Below are 16,422 nucleotides of genomic sequence, written 5' to 3' on the forward strand. Positions count from 1 at the left end.
GTAGTCGAGTGCTTCAATCTTATCTGAAATAAGTAGTTAACTATCATGTTCAAGTAGTCGACTACTATTCGTAGGAGAATTTTTTTTTTCTCTCTAGTGGTTGACTACTATTCGCAGAAGAAAATCTTCTCTCTAGTGGTCGACAACTACCTATTAGTAGTCGGGAACTTCATGCAAATTATTCTTAGTTGATAAACATAGTCAAATATCCTCATTTCATTAGTCGACTACTAACCATAGAAAGTGTGACATCAAGCTTAGCTGTCACAAGTGTTCAATCGACTATTGCCTTATGGGCAATCAACTACTAACTGTGTTCAACATTGAAAAACTCAAGTAGGTGACTCCTAGAGTTTACGAGTCAATTCCTAAAGCTTCCAAACTTAGAACCTTTCTATTTTAACCATTGGTCTCTAAGGTTTTGATAAAACTGAGGTAAGCCTGTGTTAAACACATAGTAGTACATCTTGCAACTTATTACATCAAGTCCTCTAAAAATAAGAAAAATTGGAAACTCTAGAGCTTGATATATTCTTCTTCTTGTCCACGGAAGCACATTTCCTTGCTTGGAAAGAGTTTGGTCCATCATTTGATACAACTACTTCTTCATGTCTTAAATCATCATTGTTTGTATTAAATCTTTCAAGTTCAATTAAGAAATCATTTGATACAACTATAAACTTGCTTTTACAGAACATTAGTACTCTAAATGAGTCTATTCTCATAAAACACATAGGATCAATAGGGATCTCACCCCTTTCCTAATGAACGCATGTGAAAGAATGAACCATAACGACAGTTCCTAGTCTTCTGTGATTGGATGATGTGGAATCTAGCTGAACACCAATCTAAAAGTTTGTGGTTTATATATCTAAAGTGTTAATATCATGATGCCATTCGTATTGCCTCCATCGCATACTTACACATCCTTTAAATTAACATTTCCTAGTGGAGTTCATTTTATTGTGAAAGAATGAACCATAACGACAGTTCCTAGTCTTTTGTGATTGGATGATGTGGAATCTAGCTGAACACCAATCTAAAAGTTTGTGGTTTATATATCTATAGTGTTAATATCATGATGCGATTCGTATTGCCTCCATCGCATACTTACACATCCTTTAAATTAACATTTCCTAGTGGAGTTCATTTTATTGTGACAGAGGTACCATTAATTCAAGCACGAGTTTTTGTGGAGTTATCTATGTTTCTAAACTCTAATGATAAATCATTTCTTGGTACTACAGGCGGTCGTTTAACTCGTTAGGTTTGATGAAGGAAGCTGAATTAGATTTGCAAATAGGCTCAAGATCTTGGCAACTCACCTGCTGATTCATTCGGACTCGCAAATTGTGATACAAGCTTGGCAATGTTCATCTATTCTTCCTTGGCAATGTTTTCTTTTGCAACAAGTTAGGACATTAGGCCATCTTATGTTCAACTTTAATTCCCCATTCTTTCCAAAAATAAAATTCTATAACGGACAATGAGAAAATGTTGCTACGAACGAAATGCTTTTCGAAAGAAAATGAATTCATTTCATGGCAGGAATGAGCAAAATTTTGTACCTATTTTGTTCAACTGAAATAATAAAACATGTACGATGCTCATTAGTAGATATATGGAGGAGACATACGGTACCCTCACCAACAAAACACAAATCAGCCATGTGGGCCCGACATTAATAACACAAAATATGAAAAATAAAAAATAGACTAAGAAAATCTTATGCATTAGGTTGCTTAGATTATCACCTATTTAAAACCAATTTCGCCAATTGTATAAATTAAGAAAAGAGATTGAACTTCTAAATACAAATAAAATTTAAAAAATTGTAAAATTAAAAATAAAATAATAACATGAATTTCACAATTTCACCAAATTGGTGTATTCAATACAGATAAGATGATAAGCTAAGAAATTCATAAAATATAATAAAACACCATAAAAACATGGCATATGTAGCACATTTTCATTATTAAAAAAAAAAAAGAAAAACAATGCCAATTGCCGACAAAGATGTTTACTGGCATATGGCTGACAGCCAATTTCCAAGCAAGTTTCCATAACAGTCTACCAGCCAATGAGCATGAATTAAAAGAACGAAGCCTGGAGCAACAAACCAAATATAGCCTTAGTTTATGAATGTGGGCACATTCAATTTTCTTTCGTTAGTAGATCTTTTAACAATTCTGATCATGGTTTTCAAAACCAGACCGGATCGGACAGTCAGACCGGAAAAACTGGTAACCAGTCAGCCCCCGGGTCCGATTATACTATAAATCAAAAATTCCTTAAAAATGTAGAAAACAAAAAACCATTGACCCGGGCGGTCAAACCGCTACACCGTTCGACCTGGGCAGCGGTTCGGGGGTTATATTTTTTATTTTTGCTGATTTAAATAAAATAGAAAAAACAAAAAATAAAATGAGTTTCATATCCCTGCCCCAAATCTTACTAATAGTTAGGGTTAGAACGACCCCCATTTTTGTTCTAACCCTTCCCTCCTCTCAGCCTTCACACCCAACCAACCACCTGCGGCGACCATGATCTACGGCATCCGACGGTGACACACAGCAACTGACAGCAATTTACAGCAACCAGCGACGGCGGTGAGCTTCATCTATAATGGCCAGCGTTGATTTTGCAACAGGTCTAACCATCCAACAGTAACAGTTGCGGTAGTAATTGGTCCGACGATCGACTTGTAGTGGCGGCCGACGATTTTGCAGCGGCGGGTGATTTTGCAACGACGGTCAGGGGTTTCTAACGGCAATAACAATTGCAGGCTTGCAGCAGCACTTGCAGCGAGAATCACCTGTGACCAAGCCCGAGCCCACCGTCACACCACCATTACCGGCAAGTCCACCGTCACACCATCGCCGGGCCAGTCCACCGGTGGCCATTCGACCCAGATAGTTCGTTCAAAAGATGGGGCAGGCAAGGCAGTCTCGGGGCTCTCCCGAGACTTTAGCTCAGCCACATCCTTCTTTTGAACCGACTCCATGCTGCTTTAATGAAGCATGCAGCCCATGTGCGCCATTGGTACGAATAGAACCAAAACTTGTGTCTAAGTTGCTTGATATGAAGCCTATGGAATTGCGACGCCACCAACTTCAAGTCATCGGCAATGAGTGCGAACGCCTCGACTTCAGAAATGGCCTTGACGATGTGTATAGACGACGGAAGGATGACACTTGGGCGTGGATCAAGCACCCATTTCAGCAGTTCCTCGCCACAGAAGTCGCTGGGGCCAATGCGACATGAATTGAAGAACCCCGTACGACCACCATTGGTAGTATTAGACTCCGGGGAGCCTCGAATTATAGCCTCTCACATATCGCATCTAGCATTCGCTCGTCCATCTGGTCAAACAGTGGCACCTGGTTTTTTTTTTTCAAGTCAGACAGATTAAAATTCCATAACATAAAAAGATAAAACCATATATAAGACATACAATTGATACTGACTCATCGAACAAGGTCCAAGCAAAGGTGGCGCTTGATGTCTCTGCGGAGATCCATGGGTAGGCCTTTGAGAAGAGCTTCTTCATCAACTCCCCGGTTCGTTCAAAAATACAAAACAGATTTTTGTATTTAGATAATTTTATTCTGTATTTTTTCTTATTTTAGTTAATTTTACGCTATTTTTTATTATTTTTAAATATTTTTTTTATTTTTTATTTATTTATGACATCACAGGTCAAACTGTTCGACCCAGGCGGTTGAACCACTTAACCAGAAACCGGTTCTGTTTCCGGTTCGTTTTTAAAAACCTTGATTCTCATCACTCTATGACCCGATTTGCTAAATGGTTGGTTTTAGATATTTGGATCGACCAGCCTCCGATCTAAGTTGCATGATGTAACAGGAACTATTGTCTTTAATGGCGTTTAATATAGTTCCATTGTTTCGCAAAAAAAAAAAAAATCTGATTTTTATGATTTTCAAATATCTCAAAGAAAATTCCCCCAAATATCCTGATCAGCCATGATAAATTATCAGACAATATAAAAATTGTAAACCATGCATTAAACCTCGGTATTATACTATTATTATTGACGAATGTAGAAATTGAGTTTACATATATTCTAATCATTCAGCCAATTTGTGATTATGCATTTAAAAATGCCTTTCTGATATTCATACATCCACCATAAGGGGAAAATAAAAGCGAATTGTAGTACGATCTGCTCCACCTAAATAGGCTGCAACTAGCAAGGTCAGCTTCCTAAATATTAAACTAACAAATTATTTAAGTTGATCAAATTCAGTAGACAAACTTCAACCAGCGAATAAATCATAACCTATACCAGTTTTACAGAAGGGAAGGTCAACTCTAACAGGTAGATCAAGGAATCAAACTGTTACCTAAAAGCAGCAATTCTATGAAGCTCTACTTCTGAGTGTGGCACGTGAATACTTCAGAATAAAGCAGTAGGATATACTCAAATATGATTGCCTGCCCTTGAAATAAATATCTTTATATTGTATTAACAGTATAATTACAGAAGAACGATTTTTACGCAAATGAATCAAAAACATGGACTTACTCAACAGCAGTAGTCTGCGGGATGCAATTGTCAGGAAAAAATTACAATATACACAGTCCTGCCAAGGATCTCCGCCAGATCTCAACAATCTTATAGCAGTTGTTGGCTGTTGGAAAATAATCCAGAAGCTCTGCCTTCTAACGCAGTAGAGGATGTGAATTTTTAACTTACATAATATTATTGTCCAAACCTCCGCCTCACTGAATAGGAGATAATGGCAATTATTAGAACAAACTAATCCAATACGTCAAAGATAAGAAAGCGAGATCATTAATGCTTGTCCATGAAAATCGTGCCTAGCATGCAATTATGCCCCATGGGTCCGTAACATACAGAAATTTACACAGCTCCTTCTACGACACAGGCTATAACATGGACAGCAAACCAAACTACTAATGCACTGTGAAGGGAGGGTTTGGTGAATAAAAACCATAGTAGACAGGACCCCAAGTTTAGTCAATCTTTATCCACTTCCTAACAATATCAGTTTATACCCCAAAATTAATGATGCTAGATATCTTCTTTTATTTTCTTTTAATTCTTTCCCTAAGGATGGTTAACACATGCAACCCTTCTAGATAATATTGTAGCTCTGAAGTGCTCACAAGCCCATATAGGGAACTGGTTTACAGAAAGATTCTGGATTAGCTATACATGGATGGCTGTGCTAGGGGCTATGTAACCAATAATAAACCCTACATCATCTATAAAGTGTATATGTCCCCACAGCCCAATCCATTGCATCTTCACTTGGTTTTGAAACAGTGATTTTTCCATTTCAGAACCCAGACTGATTTTTTTCGAAAAACTGTAAAGCTGCTGGATCATGGTCCAAAGGATCCAACCAATGCAATCTGGGTCTAACAACATTACTTCTAGAAACAACTCCTAAGCAGGCTAAGCTGACAGTGGAGGTTTCCCAGTTATTTAAGATATTTTAAACAACTTGCTCAGGTAAATTGTGATAACAGATGGCCAATCCTATGAGTGCAATTTTTAGGCCAAATCCCATAACAGAAGTTTATACCAATTTTAATGTCTTTAGGATGCTATGTTAACCATGTGCTAAAGTGAATACACAAGAACTAGAATGATCAGGTGACAAATCTTCCACAAAAAAAAAAAAGGTAACAGATTTCTGACCAGGTGATAAAACTCACCAAAAAATTAAAATAATGATGCCCCAATATCATAATTAAGCTGGTCTCCAACAAGTAATGGCAGACACATCTGGTCTGCATGGAAGCATCTGGCCAACACCATGACCTGAAGCTGAAGGAACTAGAAACACCAAAATGTTCATGGCTTGAAAAAGTGGACAAGTGCCATAACCAATTTTTTCAACACAGCCAAGCAGCTCATTTACAAGCAAATATCACCTGGAACTGAAGCTCCAGATGCTAGAGGATTGTGCACAGGATGTTGAAAACCCATATTATTTGTTGAGGACCTCTCAACAGGTGGCTGAAAGTAGCCTGCCACCAGCAAAATCTATTACAAGTATTTAAACTAGACTTTAGTGGTTGAATTACCAAAAGCAACGGGTATGTACAAAATCAATGTCATAAGGTTCCATAAACAATGACATGGAAACAGATATGAGATCAGACAATATTCAAAAACACATACATGCAAGCATGCAGCCACCATTGTACTCATCCTAAAGAAATTTGTTCTAAAATGCAATGTGTCATCTTGTAAACTAAAACACATTTACCTATACATAACAACTACAATGGATTTTAGAAAAAATCCAGGTCCACAAACTAGAATTCCTTCCCCAGTAATATATGTCAGCAACATAATTGGAAATGAACTTTGAAATAATTTTTTTTTTTTGTTTTTCTTGAAAGAATTTTCATTCAGTATAATCAGATGCACAGATCAATTATAAAATTTTAGCCATCATTATGTTGTTTATATCCATTGATCAATATTTATTAAATAGTGATTAATTTCCTCTAACAAATTTGATTTCTAGGGGCCCTTGTTTCTCCACATAGGTGACCATTATATCCATTAATCTAAAACAGGTAAATCTCACCAAATTCTTTTATTTCAGAAAAACTAATTATGTTTTAACATATAAAGGAAAAATCTATGACACCAGAAAGACACGATACCAGAAAGGCTTTGGCCACTCAAAACCCCCATGAATTTTGATGAAACCCACCTGATTGGTTACCACTTTTACAATGCCGGTTGATTGGTTAAGTTTTTCCAGTATCATGTCTTTCCAGTATCACAGACACACCCTATAAAGTAAGCAAACTTTAGGTCTGTAACAAAAAGTGTCTTAAAAGAAAAAGAAGCATATACAAGATGCATACAAAGGCAAAGAAGCATATACAAGATGTATACAAAGATGTGTATTAAAGCAAGATGACAGAATCCAATGCTTCCTGAACGCCTAAACTACCTTTTAAAATATACGATAACCAAAAGAAGAGATGCAAATATATGGAATGACAACATTATTGATTTGCAGTAAGGAATTAATCTAAATATGTTCCATAAAAATTGACCAAAAAAACTAAGTTACTTTAATTGCTATAAACAAAAGAATATACAAGGAGTTCAAGGCCAGGGTTCTTTTATGTGGGTGGTTTTCCCGGTTACTGCACCTTGCTTGTTTTTGTATTTATGTTCCATCTGTTGAGAAAATTAAGGATAAAGTCGTTTAAACAATGATACTACCATGAAACAGGAAAAGCTTAAATTTTTCAACACCGCCAATCATGTGCTATGCATCCCTCATCCCTACTCTAGATGATATAGAGGGTAACGGTTTTAAAGTCTCTGATTAATGAACTGATTTTGTTGTTACTAATAAAAAGTACATAAAGGAGAACAAATAAAAAGTATACAAGGACAAAATGGAAATTTGATGGCTCGGCCATTACCCAATGTTGGTCCCAGAAATCTGGGGTCCTGAGAAAGGTAGTCTGGGTATGGTGCTAACCTTTCGCATTTTGGTTCTTTACGAAAAACCCAAATTTCTCAATTGAAATAACAGTTAAATTACTGGTAAGTTAGAATTATCTCAAAAGTCACATCACGTAGGTATCGTAATGGACTAATGGTACACTGCAATTATATATATATGAGTTTCTGGGTTTAGTCACAGAACCATGTATAAGTGTGTATAACAAAAACAGGTCACAGTGATGTAGGACCAGTCCAATTTTTTTGAAGAGTACAAATAAAAATCCATTGATAGAAGTAAAAAACTTATTACAACCAAACATGGGTGCTCAGATAACACCCAATCCAACTACAGGACAGCAAAGACACAGACGAACAAGCTCTTGATCTTCATTTTATCCCTGTCCTCCTTCCCAACTAGTTGAGATAAAGCACAACTCTCAGCAACCCGACCTCCCTCCACCTTATTTCCTGGCCCTGTCCTAACCTTGCTGCAGCTTGAAACTCTACCCCCCTCCTTTCACCACTCTTCTTGGAATCTATATCTTTTAATCTCTTCCTCTTGTAGACTCTCTTATATTTATTGGAACGACCCGCCCCAATCAACCTGTCTTTTAGTCTTGAGAAAGCCTTTGATACGTGGACAAAATGAAACTTGTTTGTCTCTCTGGCTTTTTTCACCCCTTCTAGAGGTTCAACATCTCCTTCCTTGTTCACGCTTCTTCTCCGACCTAGATCGACTCCAATCCTACCAACTGAAACTTCAAGCTTTCGGAAATTCTCGCACTCTACTGACAAACCAGTTTCCCAGTCCTTGTCCAAAATCTTTTCCCGAGTCCTCAACACAACAGAAAACTTTTGAATTCTTGTCACCACCCCCTTCACAGCCTCCCTTCCCAGCATTCCTTACTTGCCCTCTCCTCACCTTACTGACCCCTTCACGACTTCCCCAAGCCCACCTCCCTTCCCTCCTGATCTTCTGAATAACGAGCTTCTTGATCCTCTACCTTCACACTCCATGGCTGAGACGAATTAGGAAGGTATAAAATTTCTATGATTGTTGATGACTGCAGCAGGTTCTTGAAGGAATAAAAAAGAAAATAGAGAGAAAAAGAAGAGAGAGAATAACCAGAACCAATCAAGGGGTACCTAGAATCACTCTAGGGTATGGGAACCATTCACCATAATTGGCATAAGCTCAAGAAAACTCAATAAACTTCATTGATCTTTGTGAAAAACGTCCATACATATTTATAGACTCTAGACTCATGATAATCCTAGGACACAAATGGTTAGACTCGTAAGAATCCTAGGACTCGATGGGATACTCTGTTGAAAGCAATTTGGATTTGGGAGAATTACAGTGGGATAGAGTGCCAGAAACCGAAGCTGCCCTCTTAGAAAGAGCCTTCAGTGTAGAGGAGGTCCATGAAACAATTTTGTCAATGGATAGATCAAAAGCCCCAGGGACGGATGGTTTTTCAATGGCTTTCTATCAAGATTGTTGGGAAATCTTGAAGGATGATTTTTTTTTTTTTGATCAATAACACTTTCATTAATTCATCAATAGAATATTTACAAAAGGAAGACAAACACGCTTATCTTCCAAGAGCAACAAAGAACCTCAAGAAAAGGAAAAAAGAAAGAAAAGAAAGAAAACACACTAAAGTTACAGCTTGGCCCAAAAAAGTAAATCCCTTTCTGCCCCTTGTTTAGCTAAACCGTCAGCTAGGGAATCAAATCTTGAAGGATGATTTAATGGATGTCTTTGTTGAGTTCTATCAAAAAGGGAAACTCTCTCCAGGAGCAAATGCAACCTTTATTGCTCGAGTGCCAAAAAAGAAAGAGGCCAAAACCCCCAAGGATTACAGGCCGATAAGTCTTGTGGGTAGCATGTACGAGATCATTGCTAAAGTTCCGGCTGGTCAGTTGAAGACAGTCTTGCCTTTCGTTATTTCACAGAACCAAGGAGCTTTTGTTGAAGGGAGACAAATAGTGGATCAAATATTAGTGGCAAATGAATGTGTGGCAGCTAAGAAAAAACAAGGTGGCAAAGGTTTGGTTTGTAAATTGGATCTAGAAAAAGCTTATGATATGGTGAATTGGTCCTTCTTGTTGAATCTCATGGAAAAGATGGGTTCAGGTGAAAGATGGAGATTGTGGATCAAAGAATGTATTAGCTCCACACACTCCTCTATTCTCCTAAATGGGGTAGCAAAGGATTTCTTCCCGGCTAAAAGAGGACTGAGATAGGGTGATCCCTTATCCCCATTTTTATTTACTATTGTGGCTGAGGTTCTGAGTAGACAAATCATCAAGGCCGACCAAGAAAATCAGTTTAAAGGCTGGAGGATTGGTAGTTCAGAAGTGGTGGTGTCTCACTTGCAATTTGCAGATGATACAGTCATTTTCTGTGAGAGTTGTGATGAATCCAGTTTGAGGAATCTGAAAATTTTGGTGGACAAGTTTCAATAGGCCTCCAAACTAAAAGTAAATTGGGGAAAAAGTTGTGTAGCTGGAATAAACATAGGGGAGGGGGACATCCAAGCCATGGCAAATTTGCTAGGTTGTGAAGTGAAAAGCTGGCCTTTAGAATACCTAGGTATGCCCTTGGGGGGAAACCCGAAAACTGAAAGCTTTTGGAAGCCAATTTTAGAGAGATTCACAAAGAAGTTGGCAATGTGGAAGAGAAATTATACTTCTTTGGGGGGAAGAGTCACCTTGATAAAATCCACCCTAGCAAACCTGCCCACCTATTTCCTCTCCACCTTTAAGATCCCTATGAAAATAGCAAGGAAGTTGGAGAAGATAATAAGGGATTTCTTGTGGGAACCTGGTGATGAAAAGAGGAATCATTTAGTGAAGTGGGAGCAAGTCTGTAAACCTAAGGAGCAAGGTGGCCTAGGTATTGGGAACATTTTACAGAAAAATAAGGCCCTCCTAGGGAAATGGTTGTAGAGCAGGGTCATTAAGAGCATTCATGGTGAAGCAGAAAACGACTGGGATGCAAAACTAGCTTCCAATGCAGCTCCAAACTCCCCCTGGAAGGCAATCTTTGAGGTACTACCAACCTTTCTTCAATTTATCCGTTTCGATGTTGGGTGTGGCAATAAGGTTTTATTCTGGGAAGACCTTTGGGTTGGGGATTTGCCTTTTAAGGATAAATTTCCAGACCTCTACTCTTTATCAAACCTTAAAAACAAACCTGTTGCTAGGGTTGGCATACTTTCAGACTTGGGTATCTCTTGGGACTTTGGCTTTAGAAGGGGGCTAAGGGAAAATGAATGTGAGCCCCTATTGCTTTTGCTATCGACCCTTGAGAAAGTCTATTTAGATCAAACTACAGCTGATAGTAGAGTATGGTACCCAACTCCTGAAGATTTATTTTCTTGTGCCTCTTTCTTCGGTTTTCTCACTCATTCTGATCCTTTGGGGGTGAACTTTCCAGTGAGAGAAATCTGGTGTAAACCGATCCTCCTAAAGTGCAAGCCTTCTGTTGGTAAGTGTTCCTAGGGAAGGTTAACACTTGTGATGTGCTACAGAAAAGAAGGCCAAATAAATGCCTCTCTCCTCATGTGTGTGTCCTTTGTAAGGATTGTGGTGAAACTCTACCCCACTTACTCTTATCCTACTCTTTTGTTTCTTAGGAAATTGTTTGTTCTCTCTTTGGATGCAGATGGGCTCCCCCACAGGATGTGGTAAGTCTATTCAGCCCCTCCTTCCTAAGGCAACAGCAGAAAAGAGGAAAGTGCTTAGGGAAGGCAGCAAGAGCTTCTGTGGTTTGGACTATATGGGAAGAAAGAAACCAAAGACTCTTCTCTGAAAAAAGTAAATCAAAGGAGGAAGTCATTGAAACCATAAAAATCAGAACTGCACATTGGGTGATGACCATGAAACTATTCAAAAACTTCTCCATGAATGAGATTCTAAGAAGCTAGACTGAAGTAGCACAGACAGATGTACCCAAAGAAGTTGTGAGAGCGGAGTGGAAGCCACTTGCACTGAACAAATAAAACTAAACTTTGATGGGAGTTCCTTTGGCAACCCTGGGAAGGACAGGTATAGGGGGTGTTATTAGAAATCATCTAGGTGAAGTTGTGGCACTCTTCTCAGGACCAAATAGGTATTGGTAACTCAATACAGGCTGAATCTTTGGCTCTACGTTAAGGTTTAAAGATGGCTGAGCAGATTAGTACAACAGATTTAGAAATAGGAGACTCAATGCTGGTCATTTCTTGGGCTAAAAACATTACATCTGCACCTTGGAAGCTCAAATTTATATACAGAAATTGACATAATTGCAAGGAGGTTCAACACTCAGTTTGGTTGGGTCAAAAGGACTGCAAATGGGTTGGCAGACACCCTAGCAAAACAGGGGGCAAATAGATCTACCTTGTACTGGACAGAACTGTAAATGCTTTGTAGTGTTTGCAGATTGGGTTAATGCTTTCTGCAACCTATAACTATTGTATTTCAATATTTCTCTGTTATTGATAAAATCTTTTTGCTGATCAAAAAAAAACAAAGAATCCTAGGACTCGCATTGAATTGGCATTATCCTGTTTCATCCAAAGAAGACTCAATAATTCTAATCCTACTTATTCAATGACTTTGAAACTTTAAACATAAACAAACTATAAGTAGGCAAATCAGACTTTTTCATTGGACCCCACAGAAAATTATAAAATGACAAACATATCCCTGCTGTCCAAAAAATATAGAAATACATAAATTTTAGAAGTCTATAAAGGAAAATTGTGTGCATTCTGCAGATGTGCTGGACTAAATATATAAAGATGGAATGATAGAGAGAGACTGAGAGAGACGGAGATGCCTTCTGAAGGTAACAAAAGAAAGAGAACAAAAGATGGAAAAAGGAAGAATAAATAAAAATCGCATACCTTCCTGGGTAAAAGGTGGTCCCGAACATGGAGGCCTCCCTCCATTCAGCCACATACAATGCTGATTATCTGGATTAAAATCACTTGAGGGCATACTCCATTTTTCATCAGTAACATATTGCCTCTGAACATTAGAAAGAGATGGCAGCGAGTAGGGACGGTGAAACAGTTGCTGCATGTGCTGCTGAACTGTTGGTTTTGTGTATAAATGGCCTGGTGGGGTTTCTGCTGGGAGGCCAGGAGGATATGGTCTCTGAGCATAAGATGCATTAATTGGTTGGAACTGCTGCTTGGGCTGAGCTTGAGGATTTAAATACATGTCATTATGTCCATATTCAAATGGCCTTGAAGAATTAAAGCCAGAAGGATCACATGTATTGCCATCTCCTGCTGCCACAAAGCAAGGAGATTGTTGTGGAAGCATCTCGCTTTTCATAGCAGTATTAACATGTCCTGGATGAGTACTTCCAGAAATTTGGAGGGAGTCACTACAGTACTCTGGAGGTACAGATTGCCGATATGTCAATGGTGGTGAAGAAGATGGTATTGATAGTTGCATTGACAGTGATGACTGAGGTGGCAATGATTGAGGAGGCAATGAAGGTTGAGGTTGCAATGATGGTTGAGGTGGCAATGATGGTGGACGTAGTAATGATGGTGGGCCTGTAGATGGAACTGCTTGTGTAGGTGGTTGTGATAGCAACAGCGATGGTAGTGGTAGTGGTGGTGGTGGTGGTGGAGGTGGTGATGGAGATGAAGGTGGTGGTGGTGGTGGTGGTGAAGGAGGCAAGGGGGGTGGTAGAGGTGGAGATTCTAAAGGCAATGGTGGAGAGCAAGGTGGTAAAGGCGGAAGCTCAGAAAGATTATCTGAACATGATTTCAAAATTCCATCTTTAGTCTGTCGTTGTAAATTCAGTTCAAAAGAATTGTTTCCACCCCTGGTCCTGCCATCCTTTGGGGATCCAGAAACATCTTCCATTTCAAGCTCACCATCCACATCCTCCAAAATGCAGTGGCATCTGTCACTTGGAGTAACTGCACATGTTTCTGGCTCTTCTAAAGCATTGGATGGTTCCACTAGTGATTCAATACCAGTTTCTTTGCATAAACTGCTGGAAAGATCTTCATCTTCAAATACATTAGTGGATAAAAGGCCAGGCAACTGGAAAGTTGCATTGCTGAAAGCATCACAAACTACATATATCAGACCCTATGTTACATGAAGCAAGTAGCAAAAGCATGTAAAAATTGAAAAACATAAATGTACTGAAATACTTGTCATTAAATGTGTAAATAGAATTGCATACTAGCTTAAATGAAATACTTAAGCACATACTAATTTGTTAAGAGCAAATTGTTGTTTGAATATAGCACCCTTCTGTAGAAAGTTCATGCATAGAAAACTGATCAAATAAAAGTTCATAGAAAGGAAAAAGAAGAGAATCCCAACAATAAAAAACAAGTGAATCCCAAATTAAGCTAACCAGCAAAAACCTTAAGATTATATGAACAAGTGTTTCAAAAGCACAAGGCACAAGGGCTTGTTTAAGAAGTAATCTTTAACTAATAATTACAAATTACTATTGTTGAGTGGGCTGATTTATGTTGGGCCGATTTATGTTTAGTTTGTTTTCTTTTAAGTTAAGAAGTTGTTGGGCCTTGGGCCCATTAGTCTTTTATTTTTTAAAGGAATTGTAAGTACTTAGTTGAGTTGCCGCCCTACTAGGGGCATCTTTGTAATATCCCATATTTAAGTTAATTATAAATAGAATGAGGGGCTGGCGGCTAGGGTTATGATCACTATCCTAGTCGACCTTCTTCTCCTTTTCTTCCCTTTCCTCTGTCTATTGCTGAAATCCCCAACTTTCTCCTCTTCCTTTCACAAGAAGCTTGGCCGAAATCAGCACATAAGGCTTTCTACTTGGTATCAGAGTAGGTTGAAGGTTCTTGAAGAGATTCACTCCTGCAGCCCTAGATCGGCCGACTGCATGGAGATTTAAAAGGCTGATCGAAGCTCTCAGGTAAACCCGGTTTTTGGATTTTCTTGATGGATCTGTAAGCCCTGTAGCTGGTCTAGGGTTTCTCATCAGAATCAGGAAAAACTGGAGAAAGGGGAAGAGTCCTGATTTTGTTGGACTCTTCAATTTTGACCTAGGTAGTGGCGCCCTAATTTTTTAGGGTTCCTCTAGGTTTTTTGTAAGGGGCGATTCAAGTTCCATGTGGTTTGGAGGCTTCTAGAGAGGGTGGTTGCTTCTTCTCTCTCTTCTCCCATCCCACCGAAAATGAATCTTTCGTAGGAAGAAAGTCCGGGACACCAAAGGAGTGTCGTTGGTTCCAGAAGGTATTTTGTTTGTTCTTGCTGCATTTTTTGGTTGTTTTCTATACCTCTTTTGAGACACATGGAGGGACACAGAGTTGAATATAAGCCCGAGAATGAAATGGGACCAGTGGGAGGAGGTGCTGGAGACCCCTTCGGAGCTGGGACCATTACTACAGTTAGGTTGGATGGTACAAACTACTTGGAATGGTCCCAATCTGCAAAGATGGCCATTAGAGCTCGTGGAAAATTGGGGTATATTACTGGTGAAGAGGTGAAACCCGAAACTGGCAACTCCCGGTGGGTGCAGGAAAATTATATGGTAATGACATGGTTGTGTAATTCTATGTTGCCACATATAAGTAAAAACTTTTTATGGGCAAACACTGCTAAGGAGATATGGGATGGGGTTACAGAAACCTATTCACAAAGGGAGAATGTTGCTAGGGCTTATCAACTGAGAAATCAAATTATTGCCACAAGGCAGGGAGATAGATCTGTTGCAGCCTATTTTTCAGTCCTTAAGACCTTGTGGGAGGAGATCGACCATCTAGAGACCTTTGCTTGGGAAACCACCAAGGATGCAGCTACCTATCAAAGACATTTAGAGAAGTATAGGGTGTTTGAATTCCTTGCTGGTCTTAACCCTGAGTATGACATTGCACGACAGCATCTTCTTTCTAGGGACAGTGTCACTCTCTCCCAAGCATATGCCTTTGTGTCAGGAGAGGAGTGCAGGAGAGATGTAATGATGAAAAATCTCAGTTCTGATCGGTCTGCTATGGTAAGTGCTGTGAAATCTAAACAGAATGGCAAAGAAAACAAAAAGGAAGACAAAAGGAACTTGGTCTGTGACTACTGTAAGAAGCCTAAGCATACAAGAGACACTTGTTGGAAGCTTCACCCACATCTTGTACCGACCAGATTGAAGAATAAGAAAGGAAATGCGCACATGGCAGTTAACGATGATACTCTGCCCCCCCTACTACAGCTGCTTTGGAGTCCGTTGCAGCTGCTGCAGTAAGGGTCGAGCTTGAGAGGTTTGGATTACTTCTGAATCAGAGGGATACAGCTAGTTCCAGTTCAGCCGTAAGCGGACAACAAGGTACAGGTAGCACAGGTGGAGCTCACTCCATCTCCTTTGCCCACACAGGTAGTTCACATGTCACTGCAAACTATGTTTCTGCTTTAGGTAAGGAGAGATCTCCTTGGTGTATAGACTCTGGAGCCTCAGAGCATATGACCCATTGCTCCACTATTTTCTCCTCTTATCAGCTCTGTTCTGGCAGGGATAGGATCTCTACAGCTGATGGATCCCATGTTCCTATTGCTGGGAAGGGATCTGTCAAGATTAATGATTCTATTTGCTTACCCTCTGTCCTCCATGTTCCTAGATTGAGCACTAATTTGTTATCTGTTAGTAGTTTGACTAAGAATCTGAACTGTTCAGTGATTTTTTCTCCTGGACGTTGTATTTTGCAGGATCTGGATTCAAAAAGGACGATTGGGAGTGGTCGTGAAGTGAATGGAATCTACCTCCTGGATGCTCTCCCTCTTCACCAAAGCCATCATGTTTGCAGACATAGTGAATCAAAATCTGTGGGTCAGATTATGCTTGGCACAACCGTCTGGGTCATTTATCCTTTTCTTCTTTGAGTTGTTTGTTTCCAAAATTGTTTGAGTCTATGAGTCTGTCAAGTTTGAAGTGTGAGGGTTGTGAACTCGGA

At 39.3% G+C, this 16,422-nt stretch overlaps 1 protein-coding gene across 7 annotated transcripts in view; it reads right to left on the bottom strand.

Moving 5' to 3' along the window:
* Nucleotides 1–4,467: 4,467 nt before the first annotated feature.
* Nucleotides 4,468–16,422, bottom strand: part of LOC104589016 (ENHANCER OF AG-4 protein 2-like) — a 79,662-nt gene continuing 67,707 nt past the window's right edge. For 4 of the 7 annotated variants that reach the window (XM_010247182.3, XM_010247179.3, XM_088903359.1 and 1 more), the window contains 4 exons: nucleotides 12,379–13,556; nucleotides 5,932–6,027; nucleotides 5,713–5,833; nucleotides 4,468–4,752 (listed from right to left, as the gene is read on the bottom strand). In XM_010247182.3, the coding sequence (XP_010245484.1) occupies nucleotides 5,748–5,833; nucleotides 5,932–6,027; nucleotides 12,379–13,556 (1,360 nt within the window). In that variant the 3' untranslated portion in view covers nucleotides 4,468–4,752; nucleotides 5,713–5,747. Of the gene's footprint in view, nucleotides 4,753–5,712; nucleotides 5,834–5,931; nucleotides 6,044–12,378; nucleotides 13,557–16,422 lie in introns of those variants that run through there. The other 3 variants (XM_088903357.1, XM_010247183.3, XM_010247181.3) reach the window with 3 other exon arrangements.

The sequence above is a fragment of the Nelumbo nucifera genome, chromosome 4 (assembly GCF_055504915.1).
Source record: "Nelumbo nucifera cultivar China Antique chromosome 4, China Antique-T2T, whole genome shotgun sequence".
In the NCBI taxonomy this organism is placed as follows: Eukaryota; Viridiplantae; Streptophyta; class Magnoliopsida; order Proteales; family Nelumbonaceae; genus Nelumbo; species Nelumbo nucifera.